The sequence below is a fragment of the Haliotis rubra genome, unplaced genomic scaffold (assembly GCF_003918875.1).
Source record: "Haliotis rubra isolate DU_JTF1 unplaced genomic scaffold, ASM391887v1 Scf103, whole genome shotgun sequence".
Taxonomy (NCBI): domain Eukaryota; kingdom Metazoa; phylum Mollusca; class Gastropoda; order Lepetellida; family Haliotidae; genus Haliotis; species Haliotis rubra.
In genome coordinates, this window is record NW_025764926.1 from 2,092,680 (window position 1) to 2,117,385 (window position 24,706).

General features: G+C 40.4%; 1 protein-coding gene across 1 annotated transcript in view; it reads right to left on the reverse strand.

Moving 5' to 3' along the window:
• LOC124272504 (GTP-binding protein GEM-like) overlaps positions 1-24,268 on the reverse strand; it is a 42,802-nt gene extending 18,534 nt beyond the window's left edge. The window contains exons 1-2 of the mRNA XM_046707712.1: positions 23,088-24,268; positions 5,756-5,835 (exon numbers count right to left, since the gene is read on the reverse strand). Of these exons, the coding sequence (XP_046563668.1) occupies positions 5,756-5,835; positions 23,088-23,220 (213 nt within the window). The 5' untranslated portion in view covers positions 23,221-24,268. The remainder of the gene's footprint in view (positions 1-5,755; positions 5,836-23,087) is intronic.
• Positions 24,269-24,706: the final 438 nt, after the last annotated feature.

Here is a 24,706-nt window from a genome sequence, read left to right on the forward strand (position 1 = left end):
CCTAATATATGCACTGTATATGCAGTCATTACAACCAAACGTCACACACACACGCGTGTTGTTATTGTTTAACGCCGCACTAAGCAATTTCCAGCTATATGACGGCGTCTGTGAATAATCGAGTTTGGACTGACATCATGATCACCACAAATGGAATTACGAGGCCTTTCATCAACCAAGTCAGCAAGCTTAACCACCCGATCCCGTTAGTCGCCTCTTTCGACAAACAACGGGTGCTGAAGATCAATTCTAACCCGGATCTTCACAGGTGCCTTTGAATGAAACACCTCATCGGTTTATCAGTGTTTACATTCAGAGAACCCGTGAAGATCCGGGTTAGAATTGGTCTTCACCAACTCATGCTTGTCGTAAGAGGCGACTAACGGGATCCGGTGGTCAGGCTCGCTGACTTGGTTGGCACGTGTTACCACATCCCAATTGCGTAGATCGATGCTCATGCTGTTGATCATTGGATTATCTGGTCCAAATTCGATTATTTACAGACCGCCGCCATATAGCTGGAATATTGCTGAGTGCGGCGTAAAACAACAACCAAACCTAAAAAAATAAGATTCAGATCATCCAACTTGTCCAGTAAACGACGTTTTTTGCTTGTTTAACACACAGCCATTGTTTTCGAGAACAAATTATTTTTCAATAAAAAACAAGCCCTATCCCTGTCCCGAAAGTGGCAAACTGTGTCCCTAATACTGGTATATTTGATCTGCTGTAACAGCGGGTTCCGCGGAGAGGCTTACTTGAAGAAAGGTCAGGAGAGTAATGGGAGAACTGATCTTTGATAAAACGTATCATCTTCAAACGAAACAGATTGGAAGACGTTATTGTACCAAACAAATGTGTCCAGTTAATGGAGACAGGCACCTTTCTGTACTTAATGCATATATTACATGAATTATTATATTTCCATTGATGTGAATACTCCTTCTTTCAAATAAACAATATTTTGTGAATAGTTATCAGCAAAATGGATTATATCAACAAATACTATTCATATAATTGAGTAACGTTGGTTGTCGCATTAAACAGTCTTTAAATAAGAAGTAACTTTCACAAGTGTAAGACCCGGGTAATAACTGGTCTTCAGTAACCCATGCTTGTCGTAAGAGGCGACTAACGGGATCGGGTGGTCATAATCAAATGAATTCACAAAAAGTTAAAGTCAATTTTTATTTAAAGTGAGTGACTGAGTGAGTTTAGTTTTACGCCACACTCAGCACTCAGCAATATTCCAGCTAATTGGCGGCGGTCTGTAAATAAACGAGTCAACCCAGTGATCAACAGCATGAGCATCGATTCTCGCAACTGGGATACAATGACATGTGCAAACTAAGCAGGGTCAGATACAGCTTTTTGAGAAGGTGTGGGGGCACACACTTCATTTTCACCCATTTCATTAGAGTTTGAATGGTCATAAACTTAAGGACAAAAGGGTGTGGGTGGGGTGTGTGTGTGTGTGTGTGTGTGTGTTGTGTGATCCGCCTATCCTAAGTCAGCAAGCCTGATCACCCGATCCCGTTAGTCGCCTAACGACAAACATAGATTGCTGAAGATGAAATCTACATGTAGTACGGATCTTCACGGCTGATTTTAACCGCGAACTTACAAACATGGCACATATATCAGGTAACATATACACCATGTCTATGGCATTATTTCAGACCTTTCAGAGAGTTAGGCTAAGTCTGCGTGTTCTCAACGTTAAGTCCAAAACAACGATGTCAGTTGTGACACGCTAAAATATTTCAGGAAGAGTATTGGTTAGCAGGGCGTCTAGACGGACTTGTTCCGCCTTCATCTGAGTGCATTCTGCTATTAATGTACAGTGTGATACACAATGACGTCAATTTGGAGAAATCGTGACTGTAATATTAGCTCTATGCCTGCGCCGGAAGGATTCTTGCGGAAAATGAGAACTTACACTGTTCGTGAAATGTATTCAGAGAATTAAAGGGCGACAGAAACGTTCACAACATGACATCCATGCACAACATGTATATCAACCCGTGAAGATCCGGGTTAGAATTGGTCTTCAGCTTGTCGTAAGAGGCGACTAACGGGATCGGGTGGTCAGACTCGCTGACTTGGTTGACACATGTCATCTTATCCCAAATGCGTAGATTGATGTTCATGATGCTGATCACTGGATTGTCTGGTCCAGATTATTTGCAGACCGTGTAGCTGGAATATTGGTAAGTGCGGCGTTAAACAACAAACCAACCAACCAACAACATGTATATCAGTAAAACACGTTCTGATTTAACCTAACACTTGTTTTCTCCCGGGGATATCATTAATGTCAACATATCACTGACTATGTGGTAGATTAACAACATAGTCTGGCGACTGAAATTAAACTGATGTAACCACTGACTGACTGAGTTTGGTTTTACGCCGCTTTTAGCAATATTCCAGCAACATCACGGCGGGGGACACCAGAAATGGGCTTCATACATTGTACCCATGTGGGGATTCGAACCCGGGTTTTCGGCGTGACGAGCCAACGCTTTAACCACTAGGCTACCCCACCGCCCCTCTGATGTAACCATATTTGAAGAATCAGAAGGGGAGCTTAACGCCGACCATATACTGTTTCTATATTGCAAAAACGCTCGTCTTGGCAACTACACCGAAACATTTCATACCATCTCCTTTCTCCATATTTTCGTGACATTATTGTTCCCGAACAACTGGTACGATCATCTGATGATGGTGAGTGTTTAGCATAGTTTATATGATTGTGAAAGTTGGTTATATCGCTTCTGTTTACTGGCTGACAGAAAAAATAGATTATTAAACAGAATTTGGATTTGAAGTTGAATTAACATGTAGCCGTAAATCATTCTCTAAATATACAAATTTTGGTGAAATGAAATCTTTGAACAGCATTTTGGATATGATACACATACTTTCGGACATTTTTAGGTGTTAACCTCTTTTATGAGAAACAAGACATTTCGGATGACGGAATAAGATCATATGCTTCTGACATAACGGTAAATCCCGAAATACGGTCGCTAACTCACTGACAAAATACCGAAAGACGGTCGCTCACTGACAAAATTTAATCATCCTATCACACACAAAATACACACACACACACACACACACACACACACACACACACACACACACACACACACACACACACACACACACACACACACACACACACACACACACACACACACACACACACACACACACACACACACACACACACACACACACACACCATGTTAGTGATACGGTCAACCAGAGAAAGACGTCGATAGTATTTGAGTCTACTCGGTCATCGCTATTCATTGTATCAGTTAGGCGTGCCAAGATTGTACGATCATGGGTTCGAATCCCACAATCCTCCTGATCCTTAATTTTCCAGCACCATTCAGGTTTTAGACCACAATGGTTAATGTCTAAAACGTGTATCAGTTCCAGATGATGTCATTGTACATGTACAATACTGCTCGATTCTCGATCAGTTTTACTCATTCCCAAATGACCGGACAATACTTAAGCTGGTAGGCCGTGATGTTCGGCCCGGAGCGTTCTAAACCAAACTCACTGACTGAAGATGACGACGGACCTGTTCACAAAACATTCTGAAAAGACAACCCACAGACTTCCAAACCACAGGGACAAATCTGTCAAAGCATCAATGTTTTGTCAATGAGATACCAATGTCCTCGCTTTGTTGTCCCAACGTCAGCGTCAGAAGGATTTAGAAGCTCTGAGGTGAATGCACAAACTTCAGATAAAACATGTAATGAATAATTATAAAATGCCAATGCATCCATATCACCGAAATTACATCTAAGCATGCACCAGTACACAAGCCTAGGTTACTCATAACAGCATCCTCTAATGCCAGCGTTTGATGACCATGATTCATATTCATAAAGATCTAAGCATGTTAGGATTTCTCGGATGCATTCATATCGAAGCGAGGACCGTTCACGCAACCCCAACTTCTGACAATGGAGATGACAGGATAATTATGTGGAAGCGTTATTAACCCTTCATCACATTAGATAACAAAATAACATTAAATAATTTCTTTTCTTAAACATCACGAGTCTTATCACACCCTTCAAAACTTCCTACATACAGCGCCTACACGTTTCTATGTAGTCTTGCAATAACAAGACCTATAGTCTAGGATAAGTCCGAGGCGAAAGGCCTGTGCCAACACTTGTACAAACATTTCGTACAGCATGTACGTGTTTGCCTCATATCCGAATCGTCTGGACTCATTCTATAAAGATAATTACATCCGTATAATAGAAGTAGGCTTTGTTGCTTCTCACAGAGGAAGCCGAGCGTTTCGTTAGAAGGAAATGCCACAGTATACTCCTTGTTTTGAAGGACGTGCACGTAGTCATCTAATGGCTTTCATCACTATAGTTCTTGATATCGCCCTCGATCTATATATGAACAAATCAATAGGCGATGTAACCAAGGTAGTCACAACAAAAACAAACTGTAAACATCTACAGTATGTTGGATACAAATAACTCATTACCATTCCTTTCTTATAATTTCCTTAATTTCACTCAGGAAATGTCTTATTTTCCCCGCAACCTTTCCTGCTGTGGCGTCTGTTTTGTGGGATAATTGAGACCGGTTGTTCTCTGGCATTATCGTTGTATATTAAAAGGTCACTGGTGTCTCATAATTTACTTGATTTGACGTATTATTAATTCATATATTATTTTTATATGTCTTCGTTTAATTTCCTCTTACGTCGATGAAATCTGTTTTGTGGGATAATTGAGACTGGTACTGGCATTGAAGTTTAATATATAAATATTCAACATGTCCGTGTGCACGTCATGCAGAGACAGCTAATGGTGCTGATGCTGTAACCATACTAACAGGTGTCGTGATATGTATTTAAATACTATCTTCAGCATAAGCTTCTTAACATAGAAATGACACAAGGCGCAAGGTCATCCAGTGCAACAGTTACAACGGACATGCTTCTTCAGAAACCAGTGAGTTGATAGTGTGTGACTTGTTGTCTGTGCTTCTTCACGACAAAATAATGTCCTTCCTGGTGTTCGAGAAAGTATCTGTGCAGCGTCCTCGTTCAGGTGAATACTTGACTTGCATGCATTACTGTATTGTCAGGTCCAGTCTCTTATTTACAGCTCACGGTTCTATAGCTGCAATATTGCTGGATGCAGCGGTTGAGTGAGTGAGTGAGTTTAGTTTTACACCGCACTCAGCAATATTCCAGCTATATGGTGGCGGTCTGTAAATAATCGATCGAATATCGACCAGACAATCCAGTGATCAACATCATGAGCATCGACCTCATCAATTGGGATACGATGACATGTGTCAACCAAGTCGGCGAGCCTGACCACCTGATCCCAATAGTCGCCTCTTACGGCAATCATGGGTTACCGAAGATCAATTCTAACCCGGATCTTCACGGATTGCAACAAGAAGGAATATATAGAGATATCACATATACAGAGTAACACGTACGAAATGTATGAAGAACATGCAAGCAACACATTTTTTGAGATAACGCTTCTAAGTTTCCATCCAGAAATGAATATAACAGAAGATGATTCTTAGATTTTATGATGATAACAATTATCGATCATACTGAACACCTACGAAGTGTTTTCATTCTGTGATGGTTGAGTGTTTGTAATTCTTGTATGTGATCGAGTTTCCCTTGTTTGTTGTCGGGTTAGTGAGGACATAATAATGAAAATTCACTTACCAAGGCGTTGTCAACAAACTCAAGCACCGACTCCTCTTCATCAAGAAGCACAGATACTGTCGTTTCCGGTTCGTCGATTGCTGGGAACATAAAACAGTCTGTGTATGCACTCAGCATGTGCCTGATCGCAGATAGCATGCACAACCCCTCATAAACATCATTCTATTCCTACTTGTCTGCAGTGAACAATATACATAGGCGTGTAGTTTTCTACTGTGGCTACCAAGTCTGAAACAGTCTTTGCTGATAGCAAGAAACCATTTCTAAAACCAGCATTACATCCGCTCCAAATTGAAATGAGAACTGATTTATTATCATCATTAAAGCCGACGGTATGTTGGTAATGGATGTTATGGTGATGGTGTTTAAATAGAGAGTGCGGTTTCTTGGGTATCTTCAAAGGCATAGTCTTAATCTTTTAACATGACACTGCTTTTCATCTGACGAGGAGGCCAAAACGCAGATAGAGGGTGTGGATTTCTTGGGTATCTCCAAAGGCATAGTCTTAATCTTCTAACATGACACTGCTTTTCATCTGACGAGGAGGCCAACCCGTAGATAGAGGGTGTGGATTTCTTGGGTATCTCCAAAGTCATAGTCTTAATCTTCTAACATGACACTGCTTTTCATCTGACGAGGAGGCCAACCCGTAGATAGAGGGTGTGGATTTCTTGGGTATCTCCAAAGGCATAGTCTTAATCTTCTAACATGACACTGCTTTTCATCTGACGAGGAGGCCAACCCGTAGATAGAGGGTGTGGATTTCTTGGGTATCTCCCAAGGCATAGTCTTAATCTTCTAACATGACACTGCTTTTCATCTGACGAGGAGGCCAACCCGTAGATAGAGGGTGTGGATTTCTTGGGTATCTCCAAAGGCATAGTCTTAATCTTTTAACATGACACTGCTTTTCATCTGACGAGGAGGGCAACCCGTAGATGGAGGGTGTGGATTTCTTGGGTATCTCCAAAAGCATAGTCTTAATCTTCTAACATGACACTGCTTTTCATCTGACGAGGAGGCCAACCCGTAGATAGAGGGTGTGGATTTCTTGGGTATCTCCAAAGGCATAGTCTTAATCTTCTAACATGACACTGCTTTTCATCTGACGAGGAGGCCAACCCGTAGATAGAGGGTGTGGATTTCTTGGGTATCTCCAAAGGCATAGTCTTAATCTTCTAACATGACACTGCTTTTCATCTGACGAGGAGGCCAACCCGTAGATAGAGAGTGTGGATTTCTTGGGTATCTCCAAAGGCATAGTCTTAATCTTCTAACATGACACTGCTTTTCATCTGACGAGGAGGGCAAAACGTAGATAGAGAGTGTGGATTTCTTGGGTATCTCCAAAGGCATAGTCTTAATCTTTTATCATGACACTGCTTTTCATCTGACGAGGAGGCCAACCCGTAGATAGAGAGTGTGGATTTCTTGGGTATCTCCAAAGGCATAGTCTTAATCTTCTAACATGACACTGCTTTTCATCTGACGAGGAGGCCAACCCGTAGATAGAGAGTGTGGATTTCTTGGGTATCTTCAAAGGCATAGTCTTAATCTTCTAACATGACACTGCTTTTCATCTGACGAGGAGGCCAACCCGTAGATAGAGGGTGTGGATTTCTTGGGTATCTCCAAAGGCATAGTCTTAATCTTCTAACATGACACTGCTTTTCATCTGACGAGGAGGCCAACCCGTAGATAGAGGGTGTGGATTTCTTGGGTATCTCCAAAGGCATAGTCTTAATCTTCTAACATGACACTGCTTTTCATCTGACGAGGAGGCCAACCCGTAGATAGAGAGTGTGGATTTCTTGGGTATCTCCCAAAGGCATAGTCTTAATCTTCTAACATGACACTGCTTTTCATCTGACGAGGAGGCCAACCCGTAGATAGAGAGTGTGGATTTCTTGGGTATCTCCAAAGGCATAGTCTGAATCTTCTAACATGACACTGCTTTTCATCTGACGAGGAGGCCAACCCGTAGATAGAGAGTGTGGATTTCTTGGGTATCTCCAAAGGCATAGTCTTAATCTTCTAACATGACACTGCTTTTCATCTGACGAGGAGGGCAAAACGTAGACAGAGAGTGTGGATTTCTTGGGTATCTCCAAAGGCATAGTCTTAATCTTTTATCATGACACTGCTTTTCATCTGACGAGGAGGCCAACCCGTAGATAGTGAGTGTGGATTTCTTGGGTATCTCCCAAGGCATAGTCTTAATCTTCTAACATGGCACTGCTTTTCATCTGACGAGGAGGCCAAAACGTAGACAAATTAAGAGTGTGGATTTCTTGGGCGTATAGTCTCCAAAGGTTTAGTCGTAATGTTTTAACATGACACTGCTATTTATCTGACGAACATAGAACTGGAAATTGATTCTTTAACATGTACACACAATCATGGAATTTTCGGAATGTACAACTCGAATCCTATTAAATATGAAAGCAACCTGTCATACCTGACTGGCTGGCTGTTTATCAATCTGAAGTCACGTTTTGCAAAAAATCAACACGAAGACATTTTATATTCCATTTTAGTAACAAATGTCAACAAATGAATGTCATTGCACTAATGTTTGCACATTCTGTTTCACCATTTGAACAGCAATGTGTCGAAAATACATTCATCTGATGCACTCAAGATTGCAATCAGCACTAAGTTTACATTGGATATATTGGGAAAATGGATAGATAATGCGTTATCTACTTTTGCAAAATATATGTATTATGGGCCTAAGGCCTAAATGAACTGTCTGGAATTAAGTCTCTGTCTGTCTGGAAAATGGAGGATTGCTCTGGCTATGTAGTTACATGTTGCTCCATCGTTGACGAAGGATCAGTACATAAATATTACATATTACATATTTATGATAATTATGACCCTGCTGTGTCAAGGTACAGATTGGGATTTATCAGGTGTTCGACGCAGGTCTCTGAATTAACCACTGCAACTGATCTGGTTGCCAGCAGATATCTGTGAACATCATTATATAGTTACTTAATGCAAGTTTATACGTCTAACAGGATAAGCACAGATGTATGAAAACTCTGACGTTCAGTGTTACACAATGTGAACTAAGAAAACTATACACAACATTGCAGATATTAAGTGTGTAATATAATGAAATAATTAATTTGCAGCCGTATATTCAACATATGTTCTCAGTTTGTCTGTATTGAAAACAACATCTTTTATTTAAGTTTATCAGGAAAGTGCCAATTGCAATAACGAAGTGGTTTTCATTACATGCCATATACAAGGTTGTAATGGGCTGTCAGTACCTGCATGCACAGATGAACTGCAGTCTATAAAATGTGAAAATGCAGTGCGCTAAATAGATAATATCTCAATTCTAAACGAGTTAGATAGTAATAATTTGTGCAGATGTTGGAAATGTTCTTATCGTATTACGTCGTTCCTAGACATGTAGATACATCTTCGTCTTCACTTACAGAACAAGAATCGAACCTGGTCCAAATAGGGGAGTAGGAATTTCCGATTGATTTTTCAATGTTCATGCCGCATGACGACTGAACTCCAGATATTGGCCGCACCAAACACGTCTGTGTGTATGTACGTTCTTGTCGTGAAGATCCGGGTTAGAATTGATCTTCAGTAACCCATAATTGTCATAAGAGGCGACTAACGGGATCGGGTGGGTCAGGCTGTCTGACTTGGTTGACACATGTCATCGTACCCCAATTGTGTATATCGATGTTCATGCTGTTAATCACTGGATTGTCTGGTCCAGACGTGATTATTTACAGACCAGCGTTATATGGTTGGAATATTGCTGAGTGCGGCGTAAAATTAAACTCACGCACTCACTCTTGCCTTTACACATTGTACAAAGAGGAGAATAGAAAACTGATCCCAGTCGTAGCCAATACTTCATCAACAAAGCCACCAACTCCACAACATGTTTATAATGCCCAATACATGTCCTGACCGTCCAGAAATAGGCGATACAACACGGCACTGTCAGTTAAATGAATGTCTCTATATATAACTATTCAGCTTAGAACAAAATGGACGCTGATATCCACACACACGTAAAACATGAACGTGCTAATGGACTCAATTTGCGGAATCGATCAACAACAGTATATAAAAGGACAAAGCATGACCTCATTTCAGAAGATGGATCCATGGACAATAGTGTTGTGTGAGTATAGCACACACAATGCCAATGCATCCTCCATACTGTTATCAATATATCCTTTAACAGTGTGAACATGGGTGGGTTTGGATGTGTAGTAACACATAACATGTAATAGAGTGCCGTGGCATTCAATAGATGAAAGGTAAGAGATAGACTTGCGCAAGTTTGTATTGAAATTGTTATAATTGATTACGATAAATAACTGTACTTTCTATGAGTCCAGTATACTTACATGTAAAAGAAAGATTACATGCATTAAACCTAAATGAAAGGTAGTGGGTTTGACCACACCGTATTTTCACTCATTTTCATTGCAGATAGAACTTCATAAGTTAAATAATAAAACAGACACTACATTCAATTGTTTGATGTTAATAAAAACATTAAACTTCGTTTTCAGACTAGGATTCTTCAACCCCGAAGTTATTCTTAAGACACTGGGTTGGTTGAATGAGGGAAATATCAAAACCAAAGTGGAAAATAGTGGGCGGGCGAGTGAGTGAGTGAGGTTTAACACCGCCTTCTATTGTTTGTCTTATATTGTTTACTATTTTGATGAAACCAAAGAGCACAAGTTGGTGTTGATATACATAGTACCATCACCAGGGCGATCTTGGGTTTGGACCCGAGAATCACCGGCTCCTGGCATAGCCAAGGGACACAACCAAGCATAGCAAATTACGACATTCTAGACCATGGGCGACCCATGTCTCCGTGAGAGATAGAGAAGTATAGGCACTGCTCTACAATGTTACTCACAACCAAGTGGACCCGTGAAGATCTGGGTTAGTCTTGGTCTTTAGTAACCCATGATTGTCGTAAGAGGTGACTGACGGTATCAGGTTTTCAGGCTCGCTGACTTGGTTGACACACGTCATCGTATCTCAATCAAGTAGATTCAATGCTGATGACGTTGACCTTGATCACTGGATTGTCCTGTCCAGACTCGATTATTTACAGACCGCCACCATATAGGTGGAACATTGCTGAGTGCGACGTAAAACAACAAACCAAACTTATTCAAGTGCTGAAGAGAACAAATAGCTGTGGGTCTGATTTTCACATCCACACCATACAGGATCCTTGGTCTACCAACGCAATACCCATGCTCACAGATTTCATAAGTCTTTGTCTTGCATCGCTTTGCTCCTGACTCCAAGACGCTGGTACGCCGTTGAAAACCTTACAAAGAGGCTTTAAATAAGGTTTGTGCTCGCTCAGCAAGCCTCGTAAAATAACGCTACAATCAAACCAGGCGCCATTCCACATTGCCATCAAAGAGAAGGTCTATCGTGCACATAACCCCCAAACAACAAACCAAGCAACCAACGCAACCCAGCAAACTTCTTTGTTTGAGCCAAACGTTCCTGTGTTGGAGGAGCCTTCCATGCTTGTCAACAGCAAGGCTGTCTCGTCACGTTAACAGCCATATAGCTTTCTTCAATATCTTCCTAACAGCACTGAACACACACACTATGTCTGTCTTCGCTGCTCTCACGTTCCAGGAACTCTGACATTATGCGCAGAGGTTACCAAGAACAACACATTCCCATCACTGAACCAAATTTTGATGGTATGGTTTTCTTTTGGTTTGGCATCCTGTATTCTTGGCTTTTGTTCAAAGACTAGATTCGAGACACATTTGAGAAAATTAAGAGATGGTAATTGTGAGTGAGTGATAGCCACTCATGCAACCTGAAACAAACATACCCAATGCATCCCATGCAAGTCTAGAATGTGTGGCAAGTCTAGATTTCCACAGAAATTCTCTGGGCTCCTGTTTACTGTATTTTATTAACATAACCTAAAAACTGTTTCTGTAAATATTATCACTACAGAGACTAGAGGTGTGTCTAAGTGACGGACAGAGTGAATGAGCTGAGGTAAACGCTACGTTGAACACCTCTTTTTCAAAATATTGTATGAGATATTCTGAAGGTGCCGCAGATCCCAAAAGTAGTTTCGATTGATTCGTCTTCTTCATCTTCAGTGGAGGATTATCTTGCAAGATGTAAAATCGCATCGTATTGATACGGTCTAACATCCATTTCAGAAATGACATCAGGAACACCTTTTACTGCTTCAGAATCCATGGACACTGTTAAGTTGTGAGGTAAAATCAAAGAGGCAGCTGCCATCATCAACAGGCACATATGACGTCATGTCACGTGATACCCCCTCTGCTCATTAACTTTCGGGTGTTTCCGTAAAAGGCGGAAATACGAGTACGTTTTTTGTGTTTTTATTGCTATTTTACAAACTTTTTATTCAATTTTAATCACGGAAGGTGATATTTAGAATATCCTTTACAACATATCAAAAGTTTTGTTTTCGTTCGGATTCTCCTTTAAGCCAGAGGGTTTTTGTCAATGACAAAGCAAGTGTTATGGTAACGACTGCCGGAAGATTCAGGCCACAGAGCAAATTGGTTGTTCTGATGTGTTTCCGATCGGTACTGTGTGTTGATTAGACTAACGCTTAGCCCCAGGATATATATAATTTTGGTAGCAAAAAATAAACCCATTTAAATTGAAAAGGAGGCCCAGTCAGATGGGAAATTCAAGGAACGTGAGGATGTCTGGACGCTTCATTTAGGGCTTTAGAATTGCAGAGAGGGCGAGGCAGTAGGGAAAATAATGTGGTTCAGTGACTGAGACAGACTGTGTGTTGATCTGTCGAATGCAAATCTGCGCCCAGTCACATGTGGCGTGGCGTGGCGTGGCGTGGCGTGATTACGTATGGACGGCTTCTGTATCACTTGTGACAGTAAGATACAGATAGCACACTTCACAACTGGTCTGATAATAATGTTTAGCGCTGTAGTGATACTACATTACCCATTGACCCTCGTATCATAGAAACATTGGCGTTTGCACCTGGAGGAGAGCGTGTTAGAGATAGCAGTATTTGTCTTGTATTTGCAATAGATTTCCGAACAGCTGTCGCCTTGTCACAAGGACATTAGTGATAAAACCCAATACTAAAATCAATAAATCGGACGTTCGATATTGTATTAATGCATCTAGGCAATGCTCGATAACCATTTCATTATCGCACATTTCGTGCTTATACCTATCCATCGATCGTGCACACATTTAAATCAATGATGTCAATTAATAGCGCACGATTAGAAATATTTTGGATGGTTCTATTTAACTTTTTCCAAATGGTGATTTAAGGTTTGGGTGAGTTTTATGTTACATCACAGTGAGAGATACTCAATGGATAGCTTAGTTAAATGAATGATATGTTGAAAGATCTGTGTGTTTATGTATGTGTGTGTGGGTTCGTGTGTTCATTAGTCTGAGGCTCTACACACTGCATCCCTTGTCATCGAAGCCCATATCACGGTGCGGGCGATGGGGTAGCCTAGTGGTTAAGGCGTTCGCTCGTCACGCCGAAGACCCGGGTTCGATTCCCCACATGGGTACAATGTGTTAAGCCCATTTTTTCTGGTGTCCCCCCGCCGTGATATTGCTTGAATATTGCTAAAAGCGTCTTAAAACCAAACTCACTCACTCACTCACCCATATCACGGTGATTCTGATCCTGGTGGTTTTACCTGAGATGTAAAACGTCTCACACAAGCATCCAATACCAACATATCTGCGGCGTGAAAATACTTCACCTCTTGACACATTCATGGTTCACCTTGACCTTCACACAAGACAAACATGTGAACGGAGGGGCAAAAGAAAATACACACCCATGTTTGAATGCAGTTAATAATTATGACTTGATTGTAATATTGAGTAAACTACCTTTACAATGAGTGAGTGTGTGATTATTTTTTTTACGACGCTTTTAGCAATATTCCAGCAATATCACGGAATAACACAAGAAATGGGCGTTACACATTGTACCCATGTGGGGAATCGAACCCGGGCCTTCGGCGTGACGAGCGAACGCTTTAACCACTAGGCTACCCCATCTCCCCACCTTTACAATGAACATTCTTATAACGAGGTATCGGATATAACGAAATGCTTTTTAGGTCCAGGGCTATTGCTGCATGTTCTGGTCGAAATGCGTATAACGAACTACGGTTAATACGAAGTAAAATTAATATCCCCTTTAAGTTCGTTATAACCGTAGTACACTGTATTTGGTGTGTATCATAGTTATGTTTTGGACATTAGGTTTGAGGTGTTTTTGGCTTTTGTTTTTAGCCTACTTAACCTTTCAGCGTTTGTATTTTGTCAAATTGATTTTCAAATGTTGTTTTCCCGTTCAGCTGACGTACATACCGTCTTTCAGATACCTGTTAATACGACCAATATAGAACAACCCAACACGCTAGGTTGACTGCATCGGATACATGTCAAAGGTCATGAGTCGGCCAAAGTAATCAATCTGCTATGTGTTCTATACATGGGCCTAACATCGATCCAAGCCTGTTCATAACCAGATTAAGTCCTCATTAGAAGAGATTTCAGTCGACTTACTTGGAAAGGGGTAAAAGTGTCTTCAGCTTCCTTGTCAGTCTGAAGCATTGTCCAGTGAATGGTCAGATTGTAGCGTGGTTCTGAGAGGCTACAATGGGCCTGTATGTGGCGTGGACAATAAGGATCGTTAGGCTGAGCCTGGGGGTTTGTCTGTAAATAATGCCTCGCTTCAGCAGCAGCTGCATAACATCCACCGCCCACATCCTCCAGGGAATCTTAATTTGTACAACTGTTTCCTTTTGGATTGGGTTAAGTTCACAGTTTAAAGGCCAAAGCGTTTGGGAATACTATTTCAGTCAATCAGGCCACATACAACATCTACTTAACTTCCAGGGTTTGGGTTTGGTTGTTGTTTTACGCCGCACTCAGCAATATTCCAGCTATATGGCGGCGTTCTGTAAACAATTGAGTATGGGCCAGACAATCCAGTGATCAACATCATGAGCATCAGTGTACACAGTTGGGATACGATGACATGTGTCAACCAAGTCAAAGAGCCTGACCTCCCGAACCCGTTAGTCATGTCTTACGACAAGCATGGGTTGTTGAAGACCAATTTTAACCCGGAAATAGAAGCTACAAAACCCTACAAAATTCTTCAAGGGTAACTTTACTTCTACATTTTGTCTACTATGGAATATTCTCCAATGTATCCATTTATCTCTAGTGCAATTGATACGTGTATCTACGATTTAAAGAAGGAAGGCATTGGATTCAAAGGTTACATCAGACTTCAAAGGCTTTCATAAGTTTGTCAATAGCGATTTACCTGTGAGCGCGTGTACAATGGACAGTTACGAAATCAAAGCCGAAAATTGTGTTACAAACATGATGCGGTAACTGTTTGGTTGTCACAAACATGACGTGGTAACCATGTGTTAATCAACAAAGCTAAGACAGCTCGTTTCGGGATGGTGAGCTTGATAATTTAGTCTTTTTTTTCCAATAATCAATGACATGCCAGAAACACTTTGGTCGACATGGAAATAAAAACATGTCATTACACTTATTGATTTGACCAAAACAGTTATATCTTAAGTGAAATGGAATTTTGTGTCACGTTCAAGATTATTGGACGGATTGAAGGACGTGCATTGACATGTTCACGTGTGTGGTCGATTGTCCTGGCCCGGAATTAAGTCGACACTTATATCAACTGAATATATCACTAACATCAGTTGGATATATCACTGACATCAACTGGATATATCACTGACATCAACGGAAGATATAATTGACATCAACAGGATATATCACTGACATCAACTGAATATATCACTAACATCAGTAGGATATATCACTGACATCAGTTGGATATATCACTGACATCAGCTGGATATATCACTAACATCAGTTGGATATATCACTGACATCAACTGGATATATCACTGACATCAGTTGGATATATCACTGACATCAACTGGATATATCACTGACATCAACTGGATATATCACTGACATCAACTGGATATATCGAAACTGACATCAACTGGATATATCACTAACATCAGTTGGATATATCACTGACATCAACTGGATATATCACTGACATCAGTTGGATATATCACTGACATCAACTGGATATATCACTGACATCAACTGGATATATCACTGACATCAACGGAAGATATCATTGACATCAACAGGATATGTCCAACAAATGGAGATATCACTTATGCCATCTTGATTTATCATTTACACCAATTTGTCTGTATCACTTACAGTAACTTAATACATCACTTACAGCAATTTGGTTATATCATTTAAACCATTTGGATATATTTCTATTTTAAACTGGATATATGAGTAAGTGTAACACACTAACCACAATTTAATATTCCAATAACTGCAACAAGAGACACCAGTCTCGTTACTTCGTGACTACGACGCATTAGCAATGCCACAGACGGGAAAGCGGATCTGCACGTTTTTGTACGGTTTTGACTCGGTGCCATGACTGGTACACAGCTTAGACTGGTTTTCTTCGACTACTTTCGCCGTTACCTGTGCGACCAACAATCATTTTTATATTTCGTGAAACCAAGATGCACCCTTCTCATTATAAGCTGACTTAGGGGACCGAAACGATTAATAGACATGTATGTTTGAACATATATACAAAAATGCTCTTTCTATATATATTTAGATAGAAATTAAAGTTGGATAGAAACAAAAATATAACCTACTCTATTTCAGTTGAAAGGAGCTTCGGTGAGCGTTTCAAGACCTGAACCCGAAAAAAACCCATCCAGACTTTGTATTTATCGGTTCCCAAGATTACAATGTCATATGTACAAAAGTGATGTACAGACAGACAGACAGACAGACAGACAGACAGATAGATGATGTACAGGTATTATGTCAATATCATGTTAATACACATATATAACTCAATAAAAGAGAAATTCAAATATGATATCCGGTAAATATGGACACATTCTAAATTCATCAAAGTACTGGGAAGAGAAAGCCCCATTTATGATTGAAATGTTCTATTTTATTATTTGTTTTTGCATATATGGTTTTCCACAAAGAATATTTCTTTCAGAGTTTTTATAAATAGAGTTACGTTTGGACGCGTATTCTTCATACTGCATACGTAAATGTGTCTTTATGCTGCAATGATGATGTGATTTAGTAATATATTATGATGTAGAGTACCAAACCAAACCAAATGTGTTGATAATAGCAATGGATGAGGGTATACAGTGTTAAGCCAAATTTGTAGGTTTTTCCAAAAAGTGTGTGTCTCCTGACATTCCCAGTACACATGACAAACACTCTCAATTAGATCATAGCAGAAACAACATAGGCCGCCCAGACTTCCTTCATTAAGAATTTTGTTATGAATAGATCGTCTTTATTTCCTCCAAAATTGAAGATACATATGCATGATTTAGCAGATATTACATTTTACAAGGTACAAGTGTATGAAAGTTATACAATACAAAAACATTTAAAGATATGTATATATGGGGGGGATGTAAATCTAGTAACATGTGATGAAAAACCGTTTCCATTGATGAACAGCTTTACTCGTGATTTTCATACATTGAATCCATAGATCAGTATCAAGATCTCTAATGTTGTCATTTGGCACTCCTCCAAGTAGAAAACTAATCAGTGCATCATCATCATCATTCCAAACACCTACAAAGGTTGTAACATCCAATAGATCAATGAGGGAGCTAAGTAGTCGCTCTCTGTTACATTCCGTTTGTGGACAAAAGAGAAATACATGTTTTACAATGTCATAAGCATATGTGCCACATAAGCATTCTTTAGATTGTATAGCGAAAGTGCCGACACGGATAAGGTAGGATATGTCATAGAAATAATCTGAATCATTAAGAGCTATTAACCAAAGTTTGTTACTAGCAGCTGGATTGCGTAGATGAGCGTATCTGTGGAGATTGACTCTGTAGTTAAGCTCAGAGGTAACGACATTTGCTTCAAATTTTGAGACTTTATCTCTTACAAGATTTGACCATTGATTTTTGGTAACAAATACAGATGAGTTACGATAAATGTCAACATATTCAGTAAGATCATATTTACAGGTAAGATATAACATATGGTGTAAAGGAGAGGATTTACACTTCAGCATGTTTTGCATACTATCCTTACAATCATGTTGAGCTAATCTATAGTGAAGAATTCGTTTGAAAATAAAACTAATATCAGTGTTAAGCAGTCTTTCCAGGAACATTTCATCACGGTTTGTTTCGTTCTCGTCCTGTTCATTCACCGCCATGATATGTAATGAATACTTAACGCGTCCTCAAAGAATTGTCACTGAAATATTCCCCATTCATTCGATAAAGATATTTATATTAAAAAGTGCAAAAAATAAGCAAAAATAGTGAATTACCAAGTAATTGATGAACTGAACATATTATTCAACCCATGAGACAATAGTGAGTGAGTGAGTGAGTTTGGTTTTACGCCGCTTTTAGCAATATTCACGCAATATCACGGCGGGGGACACCAGAAATGGGCTTCACACGTTTTGCCCATGTGGGGAATCGAACCCGGGTCTTCGGCGTGACGGGCGAACGCATTAACCACTAGGCTACCCCACCACCCCCATGAGACAATAAGAACATACATAACAAATCGTTCTAGCTTCGCATATAAGCTCACCGATATAGAATTGGTATTTCTTAGCAGTATAAAAATCAGAGTTGTTGCGAAAAATATATGTTCATGAAATACTGGCAATAGTTGTACAGCACTGAGTCAACGGTGAACACAGAGATATAAAATGTTGCGTAGGCACAATGGAATGTGGAAGACAGTGAAAGGAGTTGCATCAGACAAAGGAAGAACATATCACAAGCCTCTGAATCACCTGTCCCACAAAAAGACCAACGCATACACCTCTTTCTAAAATAAGCTTTGAAATGTCATGTCAGGAGTAACGGATGCTGTTGGCGTCTTGGGAAGCCCGACTTGGCAGACATTGTTTCTATGTTGTGTTTCTGATTCATTGACAGTTTAAATATAACTTAACCCAAGATATGTTCGCGTACCTTCTGAGAGACGGGAATAGGTTCTTCAGACAATGAAATCATGGAACGTGGAAGGGTATTTTCAAATATTCTTGTTATTTGTATTACGAGATGTGCATAACCTTCGTTCTTGCTTGGGTATGACGTCACTAGCCATGGTAACCGATATTCCCGCATTGTGAAACACAATGTTTTAACAGTGTTCCTCCTGTACAACAAAGCATGATGTAACAACTAACAGTTGTTTGATATTTTACTTTGGATGTTCGCATTGAATACCTCTATAATACTAGCATTGGATTATTAAAATAAATATCTGCTAAAGGCGATCCAGTTCCTTGATATAGACCACATGTTTTTCTCCTGATTTCGTTAACAATCTAGAGTTTTCTGTTTTTGTTTTCGACACCACATAATAACAGCTGCGTATTATCTCAGTGAGTGAGTGAGTGTGTGGGTGAGTTTATCCTGCATTTAACCCTATTCCATTCATACCAGGATGCCATCTTGATGAGGAAGGAAGTGATGGAGGTCTCACACGTTTACATATTGAAACCCAACTCCCGAGAACGGGTAAAATGCCGACAAAACAAACAACACACACAAGACGAACGTGGAACCAAAGCCAAAAGTTTCTATCAAAACTGGAGGGTTTTCTTTTGATAATAAATACACGTATATTGAAAAAATGCATCTTTCGCACAAACATAAATGTATCCAAGTAGTCTGTCTCACAGTCCCTGAACTGCATTCTTTTACCTTCCGCCCAGCACTTTCTGCAATCCTAAAGTCCTTAATGTGGCAAGGCTAGATTTCCTTGTTAATCTCCCATCACACTGCTGTTTCTGTTTCTGTCAAGTTTATATACAAGCGAGTCAGGTAATTCTGTGCAGCTGCAATAGCGTTCTTCCGTATCGAGGTAAACATCGTCTGCTACCACATTTACGCTTGAAATCGGGACATTTCTACAAGGGGCTGGCTTTTAATCACTAAAGGTAAGTAAATAACAGTAATTGACAGTTTTATGAAAATTCGTTTTCCTCAGACTTTTAAACCTTTTTCTTTATTATTCATAATTGGATTAAATATGAAACACTCTTCGTTACATTGATGAAGTGATTTTTGAATCTGGCCCTAATACGCTTCGATACTTCGGATCTCCAGCTGGATGTTATGCGCATCAGTTGCTGCGCAGAATTACCGGACAACAAGCGATGTCGTCAGAACGCCAGTAAGGTCAACCGTATGGCATAATGCAATGTAAGAATCTTATAGTCGTCAAAAAACCTTATATTTCTAGGTAAATATGATGCATACCAGCATGTTTAGTCACGTAAACCACAAAATATAAGAGACGTTAGTTGCCGTGTTGCGACCGATGTGCTTAGGTGCGCGGAATTACCGGACGGCATTGTATATTCAGAGACTAAGTGTTAGTTTCGTCTCCATGTTATCATGGTATTTGTAGTCTTGTCTCCATGTTATCGTGGTATTTATTACCGGCCATTGAGCGCGATACATACACCAATGTCTAGTACAGAGTGTGTAAAAATAACAAAATTTTGGTTGTGGTGCATCTTGAAATATACAATCTAGGTTAAATATACACATACTTTTATTCTATTAGCAATGTTATTCTGTACATTAGTATAGTCCAAGAAGTTGTGTGTTACGACTTTTTATGCTTCCGCTCTACAGAAGTACGCATGAGTTACAGCACTGTGTTCCATACTGATTGGAATGACAGCTGAACACTGGCTATGCTTGGAATGTGTTGATAAGTTTCTCGATAGGGGCTAGTTGGACGTAACATTGGGTAATTGAACCTGTATTATGTAACAGACGGAAAGGTATACTCCCTGTACCTATTATAGCATACGCATAGCAGAAGCTAGAGAATACTTTGTTCCGATGTGTACTGATTCTATATAGACACGCGAGTAGATGGTTTAGATGGTGTATTACACTGAGAAAAAAAGCTTCAGCCAAAACATCAGGTGTTGTTTCTAAACAAACGCAAAGGTAGATTGTAGGTCGACTATATAGTGTCTATTACAATACAACCAATGGTGTATATAATAGCTTTGTTTTTAAACAATACATATGTCTGTTCCAATGTTGCTTGCACTTCACTGGTAGCGGTGTAATCACATGCGTGTATGTGTGTGTGAGAGAGAGGGAGACTGATAGTTGAAGGAATGGTGAGTTAGTCACGCTGACAGAGCCAAAGAACAGAGAGAGAGAGAGAGAGAGAGAGAGAGAGAGAGAGAGAGAGAGAGAGAGAGAGAGAGAGAGAGAGAGAGAGAGAGAGAGAGAGAGAGAGAGAGAGAGAGAGAGAGAGAGAGAGAGAGAGAGAGAGAGAGAGAGAGAGAGAGAGAGAGAGAGAGAGAGAGAGAGAGAGTGTGTGATAGAGACATTGCGTCTGCGTCTGTGTTGTTTCCTTGTTTTGATCGTACTCCGCGGTAATCAGACCAACGGCTTGAATCCCGTATAAAGATGTCGACTGATATGATGTTCTTAATGGTCATTTGAACATGTTTCTCCCGCTGCTGACGACGAACATAGAACTATTACCGTTAAGTACCTGGGCTATTAGAGACGGAAAACTACACCAATTCATGAACAAGCAGTTATCCAGTTCCACACTGATAGAAATAACAGTAAACATGCTATGTGTATGCTAATGGTTTGCCTGCATACAGAGGATATAGGGCTATCATAGTAACATTCTACATATGACTGCAATTGTGTTCAAAAGGTCATGACTACGTTATTTCGAACACATACTCGTGTATGAAAGACGATACAATGAGAAACAATTGGGAACAAAAACCCCATCACATTCAATACTTCCCGTTTCTTTTTTAGCAGTACCATTGTATAGTAGTTATTTGAAATGAATTACGGCTTTTTCTTACACAATCGATGATCTTCAGCCAGCTGAAAAATGACTATTCGTCAAATGTATAATCCATTGGGAAATATAACTGTCAGTCGGGCAATGCGGCCATTTATCTGACTCTGGATCTGTCAAACAGATTTGTAAATCTGGCTATCAGTGTCCAATATAGTGGAACAGAATATCCCACAAGGATGGTTGGCGCAACAGAAAGATAAATAATGTACAAGGCGTGTCACGGCAATATTGCTCCAGTGCCTGCCAGCGTTGTGTCTATTACATTGGCTTGAAATAATTCATGATTTGGCTTGTTCGATATTGTTGCATATTGCCGGGTCTACGTCTACAGTGTAACAAGCACCTGTTGTCTGTGTGTGTGTGTGGGAATATTAACTCCTTCCACATCTGTTGCATTGAATCGATCGCGAGGAAAATGTCCAACACAGGTATATTGCTGTTATAGTATTTGGGAATTTAAATAGTTTTCCCATGAGAGTAGCGTGTGGCAATGCGTAAAGAGCACAGGTCATAAATCAATTGAAGTTAAGTACCGTTGGTCGCCGAGAGTCCTTGGATGGATGACTGGGTTTAGCGTCTTTACTCATGAGAGTTTCTAGGACTTCAACGGTGGCCACTACAGCATTGTAACACATGCGGTCTCGTCTTAGGCAAGTGTTTTTTCAGAACTGCCCTGTTCATCCAGCAGTGAATGGGTACCCGGTGGGATGAGATGGTCGTATGATTGTTAACATTCTAGCTCTTCATATGCTGCTTGGATTGTAGTACATACTGATCCATTGACCGGGGTAATAATGTTAGCGCTTCGAGCAGCTGCTGCATGGAAGTAGCGCAATAGAAACGCACACTTTATTAATATTATGATACATAACGTAAGTGACAAGTGTGTTTGTACAGGAGGCTCAGTGGATATACAACATATATACATCATACTCCTCGTGAAGATACGAAAAATTCGTATACCATTATTCTTCCTTTATAATTATTAAGCTACATAAAGTGAGTCTTTGTCTACAGCGTGTTTTCAATTTGTTTCATTTATAACTATACATTGAAAAAAATGATCGTTCAATCAAAATGTCGGAAATATACTTTGACTGACACTATTATCGGTCTCTCTTGCTTAAACAAATGTCAAGCTACGCAATGCTCGTAATAGGTTTCCGATTAACACGTAATGAACCGTTGACGTTGGTTGACGTTGTTTGACGCTGGTTGACGGTGACGGCTTAGACATTTGTAATCGAAACCTTTAATACGTCACCAGAACTAAACTAAAACCTGTAAAACTACTTACGTGTTCTTGGCTCGTATGGTCCTAAGTTCTCTGACGTCATAAACTGTCTAATAAGCGTAGATTTCCCGACCCCGTCAGACCCGAGAACCATCACCCGGTAGTAAGATGGAGCTGACGAGGCTCCACTGTCCATCGATGTCACACTGGTCGCACGTGACGGCTTTTTGTCATGATCGTGCAGACTTATGAAGCTACCACCAGACTTTAAGCTGTTTGTACTTTTACTTTTGAATTTGTCTCCAATGTTTAAGACTCCTTTTGACGTCTTCTTGAACGATCGGACTCTGCAGAGTCCGCCCCTTGATGTGCACTGTTGCTGTCGTCGTAGGCATGTTCAGCCCTGACGTCGTTGTTGGAATCCGCAACAGATAGATATATTTGTGGAACGCTGTCCGATCGAGGTCTGGAGTCAATCTTAAGACTCAGTTTCGGCCTGGGACGATTCCTGAAAGAAGACGACCGGGCATGGGAGTTTGTCGTGGTACCACCTTGTGGTACCACGGACAGATACTGGTCGCTCATATCACAGTTATCACTAAATGACCTATGAATAACAGTTACAAACACAAGCCTTGGGAAGTTTCACTGAGAGGAAACACTTGGCTCTGTTACCATCCTCAATTGAACTCGGTCACGAACATTCGCAATTAACAACACGAACTACACAAACTGTTGCTGTGACTCGTCAACATACTTCCACGACCGTGTACCAACATCGATTCGGACAAATCACATGACCTACAACAATTCCTCCAATGAGAAGCCAGTATTTCCTTCACTGCGGTTTCTGCGTCATGGCCGGATCCCCGTGAACGACACAGCCAAATTCTTCGCATCAGCCGTAGAAATTCGATCCTGAAGCACTCCGCTATCTTTGGCACGGCAGCACCCTCTTCCGAGCAAACACACGGAGCAATGATCCAACGATACACAGGTGTAACCCAACTTCCTCGCTGCAGAGCCTGGCAAAAGCTCGTGGAGATAATTCCTCGCCAGAGGAGCCTCTCTCAGCGCTGGGACGGGTCCACTTCCACAAGGGACTTGGGAAAACACCTTTGATGTCTAATCAGTTTTTGAGAGCCCAATTAAGAAGATTTGTAAACCTGTCGTCCTTCCGTATCGTTTGATTGTTGTGTGTCATAATCTCCACCTGTCTCTGTGGATGCTCATTAGAACATTAGGTAGTCTCCCTGTGTAACCTTTGGTAGAAATAGGCCTGGCTTCAGGAATTAGTACTACAAGCATGTATCCTGTACAGAAGGCTCGTTAACGGCCTAATACCATGACACAAAGGGTCGTCTCACGGGCCATAAATAATGTATTGACGCCGATCGATATATCGATTCTTGAGCCAGATGACCTTCAACATGTATGATATACTTATATTTATTCGAGTGTTTTCGAGAGCATATTTGGATGTATATTTCTAGACAAACTGTTTACTACTGCACATATTGTGCCCTATTTACACTTGTTTACATGCTGGTTATATAATGTAGGTTGTATTTTCACAGTGTTAATGTTTCACATAGAGATATACAGTGTTAATATATCGGTGACTCGATGTTTATGTTATGCAGTACTAGTATGTGGGAGAGTTGTCTTAGTCTACGTGTTCT